This window comes from Etheostoma spectabile, chromosome 2, assembly GCF_008692095.1.
Source record: "Etheostoma spectabile isolate EspeVRDwgs_2016 chromosome 2, UIUC_Espe_1.0, whole genome shotgun sequence".
In the NCBI taxonomy this organism is placed as follows: Eukaryota; Metazoa; Chordata; class Actinopteri; order Perciformes; family Percidae; genus Etheostoma; species Etheostoma spectabile.
This window is the reverse complement of record NC_045734.1, coordinates 18,089,899-18,108,191: the sequence shown is the minus strand read 5'-3', so window position 1 is coordinate 18,108,191 and position 18,293 is coordinate 18,089,899. Positions and strand designations below refer to the sequence as shown.

The 18,293-nt window shown below is 39.6% G+C and overlaps 1 protein-coding gene across 3 annotated transcripts in view; it reads right to left on the bottom strand.

Annotated features, from left to right (window-relative positions):
• The window catches only part of LOC116704400 (alpha-1,6-mannosylglycoprotein 6-beta-N-acetylglucosaminyltransferase B), a 110,260-nt gene that overhangs the window by 5,810 nt on the left and 86,157 nt on the right, over positions 1–18,293 (bottom strand). For 2 of the 3 annotated variants that reach the window (XM_032539840.1, XM_032539856.1), the window contains 8 exons: positions 17,895–18,026; positions 11,876–12,009; positions 10,776–10,906; positions 9,990–9,995; positions 8,863–9,021; positions 8,484–8,630; positions 7,818–7,934; positions 2,516–2,590 (listed from right to left, as the gene is read on the bottom strand). In XM_032539840.1, coding sequence (XP_032395731.1) covers positions 2,516–2,590; positions 7,818–7,934; positions 8,484–8,630; positions 8,863–9,021; positions 9,990–9,995; positions 10,776–10,906; positions 11,876–12,009; positions 17,895–18,026 — 901 coding nt within the window. The remainder of the gene's footprint in view (positions 1–2,515; positions 2,591–7,817; positions 7,935–8,483; positions 8,631–8,862; positions 9,022–9,989; positions 9,996–10,775; positions 10,907–11,875; positions 12,010–17,894; positions 18,027–18,293) is intronic. The other variant, XM_032539846.1, reaches the window with a different exon arrangement.

Genomic DNA, 18,293 nt, shown 5'->3' with positions numbered 1-18,293 from the left:
GATAAATTAACAATACAAAATGGTTTGATCTGTAAAAATCACTTTGAATTTTTGTATATTAATATTGATTATAGTGTAACCACCCCCCAACAACACTCAGTAGTTCAAAATCTTCACCAGTTAGAGGAAAAGATGAAATACTACCGAAACCCCCTAGATACAGAAATAAGACTAATAGAAACACAGAGCCAAATGCAGGGTCTGAAGGCAGGAAAGACTTGGACAGCATCTGCCCTGAGATGCTAAAGCACAGTAGCCCTACACTGCAGTAGCCCTACAACCTTGTTCTTGATTCTAGTTATTTCCCTGAGATCTGAAACCATCACCCCTATTTATAAAATGGTGACAGTTTGGACCCTAACAATTACAGAGGCATTTGTGTGAACAGTAGTGTGGGGAAGGTTTTCTGCAGTATTGTTAATGCCAGATTACTGTTCTTCTGTACCAAGCACAACGTCCTAAGTAAAAAATCTAATTAGCTTTTTACCGAATTATTGTACGTCAGACCACATTTACACTCTGCACATCCTTATCAAAAACTACACTAAAATTAAAATTGGGAAAATATTTGCATGTTTTATAGACTTTAAAAAAGCATTTGACTCAATATGGCACAATGGGCTTTTAAAAAAATAAAATTACTGAAAGCGGTATAGGGGGTTAAGTTTATGACACTATTAAATCACTGTACATGGAAAATAAATGTGCAGTAAAAATTGGCTCCAAAAGAACAGAATTCTTTAAAAAAGGGCGTGGAGTGAGACGGGGAGGCAGTTTGAGTCAAACATTGTTTAATACATCAATGAACTAGCAGCGATGTTAGAACAATCTGCAACCGCAGGTCTCACACTTCATTATACCAACATCATGTTCCTGCTCTATACTGATGAGCTAGTTGTGTTGTCACCAACAGAAGAGGGTTTACAACAGAGTCTGTCTGTACTAGCAGTACTGTCAGGAATGGGCACTGACAGTAAATCTGAAAGAGACCAGTTTTATGGCATTTCAGATGTGAGCCAGATCTCAGAGAAATAGCCAGAGTTATAACTTCCCTGTGGGCAACACCAGGGTTCATTTAATTACTTAGGGGTTGAAATTAGTGTATCAGAGAGTTTCAACCTGGCCATAAACACACTGTGTAATAAAGCTCGGAGAGCTTTGTATGCAATCAAATGCAAATTTGGAAAAACAAATATCCCTTCAAGAATTTGGCAAAAAATCTACAATTCTCTGATAACACCAATAATGCCTTACGGAAGCGAAGTTTGGGGCCCGATTATGAAACCAGAATTTAAAAACTGGGAAAAAACTCCCACTGAAAAATTACAATTGGAATTCTGTAAAATTTTGGCAGCATTTAAATCAAGCTGATCAAAATACAATTGCATACAAAGCTCTTCTGAGCAACCAGCAGTGTTCAGATGTCCACCCCCTGGACCAGCTAGCTTGGAGGTACACGGAGCTAAATGCAGTCAGTAGTAGACAGACAGGTAGAGAGAGAGACAGGTACACGGAGCCTCAGAGCCGCCCCGGACACAATCCTCAGTCTTCAATCAAAAGATTTGAAACTAAATTAAAAGATTAGTATAAAGAACAATGGCAAAATGAAAATAAAATACAACAGAAACTCTTCTGTTATCAATCTCTGAACAGAGATATCCAATTGGCTAAATATCTCAAAACAAAAAATCCAAAAGAAATACTAATTACTAATTTAAAAAAAATACAGAGTCAGTGACCATGAGCTAGAAATTGAAAGAGGCTGACATTTAAAAATGTGGACACCAAGAGAGGAATGTGTCTGTACATATTGCCACCAGGATATTGAAACAGAATTACATTTCCTATGTACATGTCCCAAATATAAAGACTTAAGAACCAAATATTTCCACAATTTTGAAAAACATATACCAGGCTTCACTACCTACACTGAGGACAAAAAGATTCCTTTTTTATTAAGGGAAGATAAAAGCCCGGCATGGCCAGCAGCTGTCTTCTTCTGCCACAATACAAGGCTAAATAAATAGAGAATTTTATGTATTTTTATTTTTTATTGTTTCAAAGTACCCTTTGAGGGACATACACATAATTAGCTTAGTATCAACAATTATATCATCAAGTATCCTGTTTACTTGTATTATTATATCAGATGAATTTACCCGTTGTTGTTTATATGTATTTATATAGTTTATATATAATTTGTTCATTATTATGCTTTGGCAGCACAAACGTATTTTTTTGTCATGTTAATAAAACATGAATGAAAAACTGAAAATTGAAAAGAGAGAGAGAGAGAGAGAGAGCGAGAGAGAGAGAGAAGGAGAGAGAGAGAGAGAGAGAGAGAGAGAGAGAGAGGGGAGATGAGCGAGTGAGAGAAAGAGAGAGAGAGAGAGAGAGAGAAGAAATGAGCAAGGGAAAGAAAAAGAGAGAGAAAAAAAAAGAGAGAATCTCTGCATGTGTGTGTGTTTTGTTCAGTGGTCTGGGTACATTTGTCTTGACGTGGACTGGACCTCACCTGATGCTGTATGTAGGCATGCACTCTCTCCAGCATCCCCTCACAGGTGTATTCATAAGGCAGATATGGCTCAACCTGAAAATGAAACACAGGAGCACACAAACACTGTCCACACCCCATTATTATTTCCATATTTTGCACATATCAAAAAGTACTTCTTGATGCTGTCGTTTCATAGTTCCACCTTATTGCAATACAGTTCTCTTCTCCTTCGTCATTTTAGCAGATAAATGTTTCTATTGTCAGATTTCTGCGGGGCCTAATCACAGTATGTCAATGCTCAGAAACTCATTAGACTTTATTTGCATACCAATAGATCATCCCCTGTTGTGATTTGCCGATTTAATAACTAAAGCACACTTTTGATTGGACTAATTAGAGATGAGTTGAGAAAAATGTCTGACACAAAACTTGATGAATGTAAAACAGTACAAATTGAATTAGCTGATGTAAAAACTGCTTTATATTGTGGGAAATCTGCCACACTCTATAAAAATGTCAATTAAAGCTCCATGATTGACTTACAAGAAGATGTTACAAAAGTGCAACAAATGGAAGACTTTTCTCCGTGTTTAAAGGCTAACATCAGAGATTGAAGTGGCTAGTCTTAGTGCCCTAATGCAAAAGACCTGCCTTTGTAAATTATACAAGACTCACTAAATTTCATTTCCAATCTGAAATCAAAGCAGTCTGATGTTCAACCATGTGTGAAATCAGACTTGGCCCATTCCAAGTGAAAATCACTTAGAAGCAAGTATGCAGGGATGATGCAATTTAAAAAAGTTACGCACACTGCAAATCTGATCAAAGCCTTATGTTAATCTACTCTGTAAGCTGGAGCAGAAAGTAAACACTTGCACAAGAGGGACACACACGCTCCAACAATCTACTGTAACAGAGTTCCTCCTTCTTTTCTTTCTGTCACTTCTCTTTACTTAACCAGGCTAGGTGACTTACAGCCTGTTCTCATTTAAAAAAGCGGGCATTAGAAGAATTTTACAGCAACTGTACAAACCACAGAAATGTATCACAAACCAAAAAAATTGCGGTTTCCTCAACAAAAAAAGGTTTAACTACTAAAGGTTTTTACAGCATGGAATAATAAACCCTTATTTGGCCAACGATTGTGCAAAGGTCTTGCACTGCAAGCAACAGATAAGTGGAATGAAGGGGAAAGACTAAAGGACAGAAACAGAGACAGAAAGGAGGAACATAGTAAGGAAAGGGAACAACAAAACCAAGGATGAGAAAGAAAGAAAGACACAAGATAAAAAAAGGATTTATTGGAAACTGAAGACTTGTCAGCCAGCCAGAGATTGCTTTGTCCTGCATGACTGAACATGAGCCTCTGCATGCACACATGTCACAGAATAGACACAAACACACACACACACACACACATATACACACACACACACACACCTGTGTGTGTGTATTTGAGTGCGTGTCTTGAAGTCAATGGCTGTAATGTGAGGGTGATCCCTATTTTCCATTAGGCATGTCTGTGCTGCATTTCGGAGGTGCCGCGACCCCTCGTGGCCATTCAAGTCAATGCTTGATATCCCATCAGCGGTGACGCGGCACGTCCCAGAAGCCTGCGGGAAGCGGTTCTCCACTCCGTTAAAGATAAGTACCAGGTCTATTTTCGTGTGGAAGTGGAAGAGCGAGAGCATCCAGTAAATTTACCAAAAGACACCCCTCAATATTGTATGTGTCTCTTCTACAACACCATGGATGACGAGAGATTAATCTTGGACAAGGAAAAACATAATTCAACATCAGGACAATGGCAGAAAAGAGAAGGCATGGAGTTTAATTGCAGGAGTGCTTGGATTGAAAGGTAGACACTAGCTTAAAAAACATGGAATTGTTCTTTCAAGTACATGCAGGGACAACTAAATCTGCCAGTTAGGCAAGCGAGATGCTCCGCTTCTGAGACCCTCCAGGTGTGGTATGGCGTGACGAAGGACAGAACAAAACCGCGGCACACCTGGAACGCAGCGCAGATGCGCCTGGTAGAATATAATGGTAATGGTACGTGTCCATATTGGAAGGGATTGCCCTACCTCACTGCATTGCACGCTAGTGGACATGCAGATAGCAGTTATCAGTTTCTCTTCACTGATCACTGACAAGCAAAGAAAACAGGCTACTCCCTCTTACAACCAGAGGTGTAGTGGTAAAAAAAGAGGTGGGTAAACTATAAATTCTGCGATCAGGTGGACCACGACGCGATCACCGATAAGGGGGGCCACGGTCTACCGGTGCACCCTGATGACATTGCTATAGGCAATTTATCACTGGTTGTTCCCTCATAGGTCACACAATCAGTATTCAGTTCATACATTAATCAAAGTTCTTGTTAAAAAGACTCAAGAAGGAATTATATGGTTGAAATCTATAAAGTTACTAAATGACAAAACAGAGACAACAAAAATATGTGCAAAATATTCACATATAACAAGCTGGAATCAAAGACCTTTTTACTTTGTCTTAACAAAAATTACTCAAACCAACTAATTGATTAACAAAATAGTTGGTGAATACAGTTTTTTCCAATTGCTAACACAATAAAATGACATGCATAGAACAATTATTTAAACTGACACACAGAGCAAAACCTCTTCTCAAGTCCCCAAAAGTCTACACATATTTAATGCTTCACACACATTTTGCAAGACACAACAATCTGACATAAAGTCACATGTTTACCATTTTCAAACCCATTCATCATTAACTACATGGAGGATAGTATGACATGACCGACGAATCTTTGACTTTAGTCTGCCGCTTCCTGCTTGATGTTTTATGCCCTCAACTTTGACTTCCAGGCAGCGCTGCGACCGGGACTTCAAGGCACCCAACCATTGCCCAATCCTAGTACATTACAGGTAGCGCTGCCTGGAAGGCAACGCTGGGGGCTCACAGCCCCAAACACCGCAAGAGATTAGTCAACACTGACAGTAATGCAGCGCAATATGATGGACTTCGTCTTAGGTTTAACAACCTATGAAACTAATAATGAACAATATGAAACTAAAACGACATAAGCTTAATTTAGAATGGCTTTGGGACAATAGGCTATTCAGAGGTGGGTAAACGCACTTTGGAGGTGGGTAAACGCCATTTCCGAATATTGAGAGGTGCATAAACGGCGTTTACGTGCGTTTAGCCTCCACTACATCACTGCTTACAACCCTTATGGCTGCACCTGATTAGACGAATACGTCATATGGCGCTCTCTCCTCCCAGGTTCTAAAACAGACCAACATGGTGGCTTGTTTGGAATACGATCTCTTATATTACAAAAAAGTGGTTCCCCCGAAATGTGTTTCTAAAAACATTTTATGGCAGAAAGATGCTATGCAGATGCTGAATCTGACTATTTTTCAGATCGACAACGGTCAGTTTAAAAGATTTTCGTGAGCTATTGAGAGGAGGCGAGCCAAGCTGTCCGCTCCTCACTTGCAAAAAATAGAATGGATTCCACTTTATGCAAATGGGGAGCGGGCAACTTGACGCCCCGCATTTCCAAAGTCCCCGCAACGCTACCAGAATGCAATGCACGGCTGTTCCCATAAAAGTGAAAGGAAAGCGTGGAAATGACGCTGACAGTGGACACGTACTATGAGACTTTGTGTCCTAATTTGAATGTCTGATGATGCGTGTCTATGCAATTGTGGTTGTGTGGTGTGATAAATACAAGGAGAAGAATATTATCTGACTGTGTGTGTGTGTGTGTGTGTGTGTGCTGGGGCATTGTGCCTCCAGTGAAGGGTGAAGAGGTCTATCAGTTCTCTCAGTGGTCTGACAGTGCAGACAGAGACAGAGCAGTCAGCCAGGGCTCCTGAACTGTAGCTTGTCTGACACCACAGACAAGATGCAGAGATGAGTGTGTGTGCGTGCACGCGCGCACACGCACGCGCACACCTTCTAATCTGCAAAAGGCACAGACTATTACAGAATGTTAAATGGATCATGCAGACAGCTGTCTTCCTACTTATCATGACCCTCAGTGCCCTTAATGCAGTTAAAAGTGATACTTTGCTGGTCCTGGAGCGTTACTGCAGATTCTTCTATGAAATACAAAATGTAATCAGATAGATGGCTTAAAAATATGGCCACGGTATCACGATTTCTTTAGTTATAAACATCACTTTGTCAGATCTAAAAAACAACTTCAAACCATAAGAAAAACCTACAGGAGAGTCAAGTTGCTGTAAACGTTTTTTTTTGCAGTTTCCATGCCTGCGCGCACTGCCTGAGACAATGCTTTCTCTAGAAAATTAAAGCCCTGTGTAGAATAGTGATCTACTGCTTACAGTAATCTCTCATTCAAAGTGTCAATTTCATGCACTTGATGCACCTGACATTTTTAACATTTGTAAACATACTTAGTTTGAGATATAAAAGGTGTATGCTGTGTGCTTGGTTGGAACATTCTGCACTCTAAAGTCTTCCAATTTAATGAGAACAGATAGCTTTTGAGACCATGCAGACGTTTAGTCGATCTAAAACTCCTTCTCAATCCTTCTGTTTATCTGTCTGTATGTTCATCTCTCTCTCTATTGTTTTCCCATTTTCTCCCCCTTTGTCGTGCTGTCAAGAAAGATTTAATCTCCCTGGCTGACTCCTTAATTACCCTCTCTACCACTCTTGGCAGTTCCTACATCCTCATATTTTATGTCAGCCCACATTTCCTGCGTGGAAAAGTCCAGCCCTCTGCAATATCAGACTGCTACCTACATACTGGCAAAGTCACTTTGGAAAGTGCCACTGTGGCAAAGCCACTGTGCTGTTTGACAAAGTATAAACACGCTTTCTCAACTTCCAGTATTTAACTTTAAAATTATCATAGCTATCATAGCTCCCTGATGGCAAAGGTAAACAAAACACACAAACACTAGAAAACAGTACAAGGGCATTTAGAAATCTAACCTTACTGAGTAAAATACATTTTTTTTTTATGTTGCAAAATTGTGCCATTTTTTAATAGTTTATCTTCTTATTTCATGCCAAACAGATTTTCATCAGGGATTTGATTGATGAGATCCCAGCTAGTATTCATATTCAAATCAGCAAGGGTGATTTCATGACGTATCAGTGCAGAACACCTTTTCACATTAATGATGCAGACGACCATATTGACTGAAGGACAAGCTGAATGGAAAGAAAAGGCTTTTCAATTTCAATTTCAAGTCATTGCCTGACAGCTCAGCTGCATCCGAGAGAATGGAAAGTACCAGTAGAAAATGTACACGTCTTGATTTCTTTCGCTACACTGCATAGTGGGTAAGAGTACCTTGGTCCTCATGATTTCCCTGATGGCAGAGTCGAACTCCAGGGAGTTGTTGTAGTCCACCGTCATGACATGAGGTCTGCTGATGTACTGCTCTGCATATGGGTGCTGGGAGGACACCTACAGAAGAGAAAGACACAGAGGACATACACTAAAAGCTCTATGTATCTACACTAAATGTCTTAAAGGGTGATTTGTGGGGAGTTACATAATATTGCTTATTTTTAATCTTTCACTACAGTGATGATGATGCCGTCATTAAATATAAAGTATTTTTATTTTGGGTATTTGATTGTATTAAATGCATATCCAATATATATTTTACATGTCTAGTTTGACACATTTAGAGCAGAGCTAGCATATTAACAATTCATAGCATTTAGACAATGTTCTTATCAGGTCTATAAAGACTGCACTGGGCTAGAAGAAGGTACTGCAAGAATTGCTCCAAAGTAGTGTGCACATTAATAGCAACATAGATTGTGTTGTTCCAGCCTCTTATCAAGCGCCAACATGTGCTGTCTGCATCTACAGTTTGAGGAAGTTCTTTTGAAAGATCTACTGAAAAATGAAGTAACGTAGCAACTTGGCTGGTAGTGAAAACCGCAGTGGCCAAAATGTTCTCATCAGTGACTAATAGTGGGGGAGTAATTACCATAATGAGCTTACCTCTCTAGAAGTGGGCTTGCCTCTGAAAAACTCATGATTGAGTGAGCTGTGAGGCGGGTGGAACTTGGGCTGCAGGAAGATGCAGCCATTGGCTATTGCTTCCAGAGGGGCAGGGCCTTCGTAGGGGAAACCAAAGCCAATGAAGAGCTAGAAAACATTCAGGAATGTTATTTTGTGAATATGGTAATTATTAGTTTCAACATGTTTTTTTAGATCAGTATTGTAATGTCTTGTGTGTATACCAAAATCTGTTTATGGATAAATGTGAGTGTACTGTAAAAGAATTGAAGCTGAGACGCATTCAGAATGTCACCAGCAGTGGAAATGCAACAGGATGTACATGTACAGTATGTAGGTAAGATTTTCTTCACTGTCTTGCCTTGGCCTTGCGCAGCAGTTGCTGCAGCTCATGCTGGGGCAGCAGGCCGTGGTTCTTTACGAAGGCCGGGACCTCCGGAGGTCTCTGGGTCTCATAGTACACTGTCCCGTGGACCTCCATGTACCTGTGGAGAATCTGCAGGAAACCTTCTTTACCCTGCTGGGATAGGAAAGGAAAAAGATAGGTTGGCGTGTGATTGAGGGCCAAGGGTTAAGAAAGGATATCACTTCAACTTACTTATAGCAGGGATTTATCTTATTTTCCTACAAAGAATAAGTAATATGACTGCGTATGAGGAGAGAGCCAGAAAGTCACACTGACAATGGCATGGTTGATTATGATGATTGGGACAACCAATCAACCACCAACCTGCATCCGTTAACAACCAAAACTGAAACAGAGTCAGAGTATTGACTTGCTTGTTGAGCAGCTCACTGTATCCCTGTGCTTTGGTTTGGCCCCCTGTAGCCGTAAATGGAGGCTGTAGTGATCAATAGCTTCCTCTGTGAGGATTTTACCAGCCAATTAGGAGATTAGCTCAAGCGCTAAGTGCAACCGACAACATTAATTAATTCTCTTTCTCTCTCTCTTGGATCAGGACTGATAATAACAATGTTCTGCTGTGCTGGTTTTTATCCCTTACCTCATTTGTTGAAATGTTTAAGAAAATTAACATGTGGTGTCCGATTTGCATGGCATGTTGTATGTGTACAATGTTAAAAGGGAAGGATATTTGCTGAGCATTAAATCCTTACTGTTGGGACGCCTGTCATGCTTTGTTCTCAATGTCACATAAGTTGTGTACAAAGAAAATGGTGGCACATTGACCACACAACATTCATGTAATTTAGAAACAGTGGGACCTTGATTTCAGACAGAAGTAAACAAAAGCAAACCTTTAATTTGTCACAGACAAAGCAGAACATTATGAAATAATAGCTATAAATAAGGTGGGAGCTACTTGAGAAGACTCTGGAGCCAGTAAAACAATAAGTGTGTATATATAAGTGCATGTGTCTATTCCTTGACTTATTAACGGCTCTGAGTAATTTATGCAGCATGCTTTTTTGCATATGTGTAGGGTGTGAGATGCCCTGAAAAAAATGTTAAAAGTAACAGGCTCTCACCTGAAGCTAATGCGCATCCAGTTGGATTCACCACAAAAGAAAGAAAGAAAGAAAGAAAGAAAGAAAGAAAGAAAGAAAGAAAGAAAGAAAGAAAGAAAAAAAGAAAGAAAGAAGAAAAGAGACAGAGACATAGGGAAATAAAATCAGACAAAAAGAAGAATGGGGTTAAAAAATACACATTACTGTACATTTCCAGCCTTTTTACCAGACTTTTGTAAATTAGGTTATTGCACACTTATAACCCCTCCATCTCATGTCTGTGCTCATTTCACGAGCCACAATCATAAAGAAGTCCAGAGAATTGTACAGACATACAGTGAAAAGTACTGCCAGCAAACAACATCTTTACAATAATTTTAACAATGGAGGCACAACTGTGCTGCTCTACAATATGCAGAGGAACATGCAGGCAGCTTTTGAGAGGAAAATTGCCTGTAAATTAGAGCGGTATAATTGTGTATATAGAACCACATGAAGATGAGCTGTAATAGTGCAAACAGCGGGGGTGTGAAAAATGCTGTCATTGGATTTTTCTTTCTACACTGCTGTATATGTAGGAGGTATTGTGTGTCTGTGTGTGCATGTATCAACGTTGAGCAAAACTCATGTTTTTGAATTAAACAGAAACAGTTCCGTGTGTGTTTATGAAATGTTTTGTATGTGTATTGTGTGTGTGTGTGTGTGTGTGTGTGTGTGTGTATATAGACTGTATACTTTGTTGCTGTCCAGGAAATCCATTAACTTTGTACATGGGTTAAACACTGAACAGAGATTTGGTGTATGTACCTTCCACATGCTGGCCTCTTTACCGTACACTACAGCCATGTTGTTGACTTTGTTCTGCTGGATGCTTCTCTTCTCCGTCTCATTCAGCTCCTCCGAAACGAAGCCCATAAATGAGTTGTCTGGTGTGTGAGCTGAATTTGTGTGTGTGTGCGTGCGTGTGTATATGTGTGAGTGTGAGAGAGAGAGAGAGAGAGAGAGTAGTAAAGTAAGGCAGGATAAGTAGTAAAGGAGAGAACCAATACAGCTAGAGAAGAAAAAAGTTTCATTGTTACAAAGAAACAGTGAGCAAAGACAGAAAAGAGCACTACATCCTTAGTGATGTTATAAAGACAGTTGCTGTTGGTAATGTAAGGCTGAGATGCTTTTTGCAATACTAAGGTTGACTAAAATGGTTTCCCCACTACTGACATTAACTTAACATGATCAAAACAAACTAAATTCATGATTTTACAGCTTTTTACTGCATCCTCACAGTCCTTGCCAATTTGTTTCCCCTGCAGTATACATATTTATATATTTAATAAAAATAATACATTGTGGCTCCTGCTGCTCTTAGCTCTCCTAGCTTAGGACAGAGTGAACTGTGGTTGTCTACAGCATTGTTGAGTAATGAATATGAGAGCAGAAGAGAGTTAAATAGTCAATGTTTTTAGTCAGGAGTAGTGAGGAGACAGACAACAACAAGGGCTTTGAAGACAGCAGATCACACATATTATGTAGCATTAAACAGAAAAAGAAAAGCAAACGTGATGAAGAACAGACACGGCTTGAAGCGGTAGTGTTGCTGAAAATAGCTGCATTAGACACATAACTCCAAATTAATGTGAACAAGCAGCCAGACCTGTCAAGGAAAGTGAAAACACTGTCAAAACTGGTGACAGATCTGTCTGTGTGTGTGACAGCTCAGAGTTTTGAAGTTATAAAATACAACTGCTTACACGTTTAAAGATACAATATGAGAGTAAAAAAATGTTTGCAAATCCTGTTTATAATGTGATGTGCAAATCAATGTTATTCGGTACTATTCTGTAAAACAACCATTAGTATACTGACAGTATGTGTAGTGTTTTACAGAAGATGTTGTGAGGTTTTGTTCTTACGGAACATTGTCATGTACTGCCTGGCGTTGAGGTTCCAGTAGCCCCAGTTGGTCCGGTAGCCGTGCAGCGTTGCATACTCCTCGTGATTGTAAGCTGGTTCCGTCCCAAATGTGTCAATCACTCGGATATGACATCTGTAAAGACACAGCACAACAACTTTAAAACAAAAATTGTGTTCCAAGAAATATCAGGTTTGGATTTTTTTCCTTGTGTGTAATCATATGTAATAACAGCTATGTTATACAGTACAGTACGGTGATATGAAGAATTAAATACTTGTAAAATGTGTTTATTTACAACACATAAATGCAAAATGGGGATTTGGTTAGAATAGTGTTGCCAAAATATCAACTGTATGTTTTGCATTGACACACTGTATGGAAACCCCATTCTTGCATTAATTGCAATTTTATGAGTAATAGGCAGGTGCAGCTGAGAAACTAAGAAATCTTGAATCTGCATCACAGCATTATCATTTATTTTCTGAGCTTGTTGACTAAATTACATGATAGGTTTTTGCAGATTGGGACAAACTGAAGGCAAGGTGCAAGGTACTAACAGCACAAAACCGTTACAATATTTAGCACAACAGCACACATAATAGTACATATTTGCAGGTTTGTCGAAAAACAAAACAAAAGCTAAAACAGCAACCAGCAGTTTTGCTACCAGTTGCTTATCCCATTGTAAGAGGTTTGCCATGAAAATGACAAGAATAAAGGTGGTCCCGCTGAAAGATTAGTAGCTTAGCACGAAGGCGCTGAGGGAGAGATCCTTGATCTGTGTGATGATCATGTAATTAGACAGCAATAGTGATTGTACATGTGAGAGTCTTAAAGGACTACATATGCCATCAGCTGTCTGTCATGTGACCCTTGCCTTTTACATCACAGCGGCCCCTCGAGAGACTTCTGATTACACAGGTTGGCAATCACTCAAATACAACATGTCATGTTGCTATTCGGTTTTATGGTCTATTGAAGCTGCTCACAGTGGAGAAATTGTTTTTCTTGTCTGTTCAATTACGACTGTATACTTGTGGAACATTGGTGTAAATGGTGAGTCAGAAAAACAATCTTGGACTTTGATTCTTACAGCTTTTCTGACAGCTATAAAAAAATTATATTCTTGAATTATAGCTGCGCTGCAAATATCTGAATCAGGTGTTTTCTACAATCAAGACACTTATCCTCTCTAACTTTCAATGTCCACAATTTCAGAGAACAGCATTTACCCTTATATTCAGGCATCTGCCACACTTAAAGACAGCGGGTGTGGTTGAGTGTTGTATGTTTTCAGGACATTTTTAGTCTTGACAGAGACAAGGTGACACCTGGGTCTTGTTTGACACTTCTTCAATATTTCTGTCAATGACTGCAGCACCCAAGAGGTCAACCAATACAACAACCGTGATATATATCAGAAAGGAGCTTTTAAAAAGCTGCCAAAGAGTAAAAAAACATGCACTTATCTGTGGATTGGTTTGAGATACTAAGGACGAGATTCTGCTGAAAATGTTGTGTGTCTATTTGAAAGGGTCACAGAAAGCTGACAATGAATTATTAATAATAAATTTAAGTTTCACTTGTCTGCCCTTTCTCCCTTCCGCCTTCTCTCCAACCTGCGCTATCACATTTCGTCAGCTCTGAAACGGTGAAAATGTTTCTGCCAACCGATAAGAGGTCCCAAAGGGGAGGGAAAAAAGGAGTGGAAGAAGAGGGGATAAGCGGAGGAGTAGCTGAGCTGAATATCTATCCGGAGATCAGAGTATGGGGCTAATCTGGGTTAAACGGCTGCTCAGCAAGGCTCAACAGTACTCTGGGGTGAGAAGGGAATATGTCAGGGTACTGTGTCATCACCACAGTTTCAGCTTCAGCTTTACTTTAGTGGAGTAAGACAAATCAAGATATGACTGGACAACAACAGACATTTTCATTTTAAGCACTATATTTTTTTATTATGTTTCACCCAGCCCAATGGACAGTTCAATAATTTTTTTTTTTCCTCTAGATAACCATGCCCATCAGCAGAGATTATTCGTAACACGACGCAACCCCTAACAAAGCGGTAGTGTGAGATATAAAATAATCCTTCACTGCCTGAGTGAAAGCAATGCATTGCAGAGTTATATACTGATGGTGCCAGTTTTATAACCCAACGCGCCAGATGGTTTGTTTTACCGAACCATCTGAGAAGATGCCATTGGATACTGTTATAAAATACCTGGCAGTATAAACTGTCTCTCATGCACGAGCGCATGCACACAGGCAAATTATACAATAAAAAAAGTGGTACTTGGGACTTTGTTTTAAAAAACGTTTAAAATCTTTAAAACCGAAATTGATAGATAATCACCACAGTACTTTAGTATTGATCACACATTGGTTTGCAGCATTTCAATAACATCTGTGTTTACAAGTAGCTTTAACACAGTTATTGCACCTCAGAACATGTGGTGCTTAGTGTTTAACAGCTCGTGTTAGACACATATATATTACAATTTGTGTGATAAAATAAAGGACATATGTGCTGTAATAAAGTGCTGATTGCAAAGACAGGTTGAAAAGGTACACTAGAAACTAGATCACTCGGAGAGCGCAGACCTCCACCAAGGCAGCCCTATCGCAGCAGTGTGAATATTTCTATTAGCAACTAATTTCTCCGATCATTGCAACACCACATTTATGCAGCACAAACTCTATCTTGGAATGTTAACAAAAGTGAAAAAGAATTTGTGTATCCACTCCCCGTCCAAAACGTTACTGGGTTCCTACTTGGCCCATGCTACACCCTTCCACATAGATTCATGAAAGTCGGGCCAGTAGTTATTCCGTAATCCTGCGCTTTGGCAAACAAAAAGTCAAGCCGGAACCTCCTTGGCGGAGGTAATAAAGAAACACAAATGGTTGACTTATGCAACAGTACAGGCAGTTTTACATTTTTCACATTATGCAGTGAACCTTTATCTAAGTTACTCCTTTCTTTCAAAGTGAAGTGATGTATCCAATACTCCCTCTTCCATCTACCATTTATCCCCCACTACTTTAGCAGACACTGCAGCTTACTCACTATATTACACACTATGTTAAGTCTTAGACTTTGCAAGGTAGAACTACTTGATCAATAAATACAAACTGGAGTTATGGTGTTTTTTAAAAAATGTTTTAATTGAAATTGAAACCGGGGTCACCGTTAGTTAGGGAAAACCCTGAATTGGAAAGAAGCCCAAGGACATGCCAGGGATTTAATTAATTATGTCTGAGGAGAAATGTTGCCAAGTGACCTAAAAGTCGTTCCCCTGATTGATAGACTACAGTAGATGTTCTTTTATAGTATGTGTCCAACATCTTGGACTAATGAAACCCTTTGGAACTTATTTCAAAATAATAACATTTTTAGATTGCCATCAAGCTAAAAATGCTTTTTTATCTACCAAAATCAAAACACACAACCAGATCCTGATAACTCAATGAAAACGTGGTTATTTTCTAAAAGTTAGCGATGTGTCTCCAAAGAGTCAGCAGGTTCCAGTGAAGCACAGGTACTGTAGCTGTTCTTATGTCTTAGTGAGGTTTTTTTCTTTCGATCTATCAGAGCAGTAAATTTAGCATGCAGAGGAAATCAATATGCTAGTCTTATTATCAGATGAGTTGGTGGGATTTCGGACTATTTCTTATTGGCTTTCGGCATCTTTAACAGCAGCATAGATGTACTTACACCCCTTTGCATACATGCACACCCATGCACAATCATACAAACACAACAACACTCCGAACAGGACAGCATTGTGTTGTCCAGACATAATAAATGAATGTGGATGTCGGAGGGGACATAAAACAAAAGTAATTAGAGGGAGCTAAAGGGCCCCAAAGCTCAGGGCATTTGATTAATGATGTCTTTCAGCACACAGAGCTCAACTAGACTGGTCGAGCTTGACGAAACAAGGGAGAAGAGGAGAGAGAGAGAGAGAGAGAGAGAGAGAGAGAGAGAGACACACACACTATGAAAGAATGAGGAAAATAGGTTATGTCATTTACCTGTCCTAAACTAGTGGAACTGTTAGATAAATGAATGAAGAGGTTAGGCACAAATGGCTGATAAATACAGGAGAGGGGATATATAAAAACAAGTGTGGTTTTCTTGCTTAGATCAATACAAATTATTGTTAAATGACATGTCATGTCATAAAGCCAAAATAAATTTGAGTGAATTCTTTAAAGCTTGTAGTGTGTTAATAATTCTGCCGTTGACCAAAGAGTTGAATATTCTGGGCATTGTGCTTCACATATTTGAAATCAGTGAAGCACATCCTCTTGTGAAAGTGAGGATAGATGTTCCTCTTTCCATCCACATTACTAAAACATTCAGATATTTCCCTTAGCGCGAGCTTCTGGGCGAACAAAAGAACGTCTCTTACAAACAGTAAAAGTCACATTCTGTTAGGAAAAGCAGAAATCAAGACTCTACGCGGTAATGATGGAGCGGGAGGACTGCTGACCTCAGCAAGCAATTAGGCACAGACTGCTGGCTGACTGGCATCTTGTCTGGGGGAGTTATGGGATTGTGTGTGTGTGTGTGACAAATCATGAGAAAGAAAGACAGCAAAGCAGTTGTGTGCTGGGAAAATAGCTCCCCAGCCCACCTGAAATTGAAATCTCGTAACTGGATTTTAAAAATAAATTGAACAGTCCTTTATATGTGGTGTCAGGTTGACTCTAAACACGTTCTACTCCTCTTTTTTGTGATATCTCTTTCTCTGTTCTCCTTTGTTGCCATCTCTCCTTACACTTTTGCTGTTTCACTTTCACTTTCACTTGGCCTCCTACTCACACATGCCCTCTTCTCTTTTATCTTTCATCATTGCTTCTTTACGCTGGGAGCAAGAACAAGGAAAGCAAAATGTCAATTGCTGCAACCACATACAGGGAGAAGACAGAGATGCCAATTTATTGGACCAGGGAAGATGAGCGGGACAGAGGGGGGAGGCTGCAAGCTGTTTTTAAGGGGCTGGAGAGTACAGGGCAAAAGCTGGACCTTCAATCTTATGTGTTTCTGAGACAACAACATGGACCTCTGAAGATAATATGAGCTTGTGTTGCTGAGCTCTGCAGGGTTGTGCAGCTGGTGTTTTTTTCTTTCAAACACTTCTTGTTTTGGATATTACTTTACTGTTTTATTGCTTTAATCTCATGACTGTCATGGCCTAGTTTCCAAGTTGTTCCGTCTTTGTAGCAATGCCAAAAGCCATTAAGCACACTTTTGTAACAGCACAAAAAAGCCTCTCATCTTTTTACCATCTAATCTTACTTCTTTTTCATAAGGCAGATGTCTCCTGTTTTTTCTTGTCTTCCTGTCTTTTCTTCTTCTGTGTTTAATGGCCACCCTGCTGCTGACAGTGAACCTGAGTGCATTAAAACAGCTATAATAAGCTGTAGAAACGGGGTTTGATTGGAAATCGGTCCACACAAAAACTGATGTACATGTGTCCCAATGTGCATGCATGTTGAGTTGTCATTTCTCAGATGCTTCCAATCTACTACTTGTGCTATTTATATTATTCTCACTGTGAAGAGTAATGATGCATGACCGGTAGTACAGTGCAGTTGTGTGTGTGCATTGTGAAGTTATTTCATTAGTACATCACAACATGCAAAATCATGTGTTTGACATATTGTGCATTTGGAGGTCTTTAACTGGATGAGAATGAGTGGTTACAGAATGTGTAAATTTAACAAGCTAAATTAGTTACAGTCAGACATCTGGACATAGACAAGAACATCTTATTACCAGCACTTATAACTTGATAAACACAGCCAATAACCGTACCTGCTGTCCAGGAAAATTGCTGACACACATACACATACAGTGAATACATTGAGATACATAAACAAACACACACACACACACACACACACACACACACACACACACACACACACACACACACACACACACACACACACACACACACACACACACACACACACACACACACACACACACACACACACACACTAACTTATGTTTCTTGAGTGAGAGCCCCATGTGTTGCTTCATCTGTTGCATGCCATGGTAGTCAGTGTAGATGAGGTCAAAGGGCAGCGGGCCAGTCAGTGGGCAACTGCCTCTGCCTGGGGGCACACCGAGGAACCTGTAACACACAAAACAGAGTTTAGACAAGTGGAGAAACATAACCAACAGAGAAGAGAGAAGGTTCACTCCAAAAATACTGTGAGCACATGGAATGCACTTCAGAGCATCCAATCATTCATTGTTGACTTGGACAAAAATATGTTTGTTTTGTTACAGAAAGTAATGGTAAAGAGAAGGTGAACACACAGTACAGCGGTGTTCAGAGTCAAATGCATTCAAGGATGACTGAAAGGTAGGTTTCACCTTTTTTTATTTTTTTTTTATA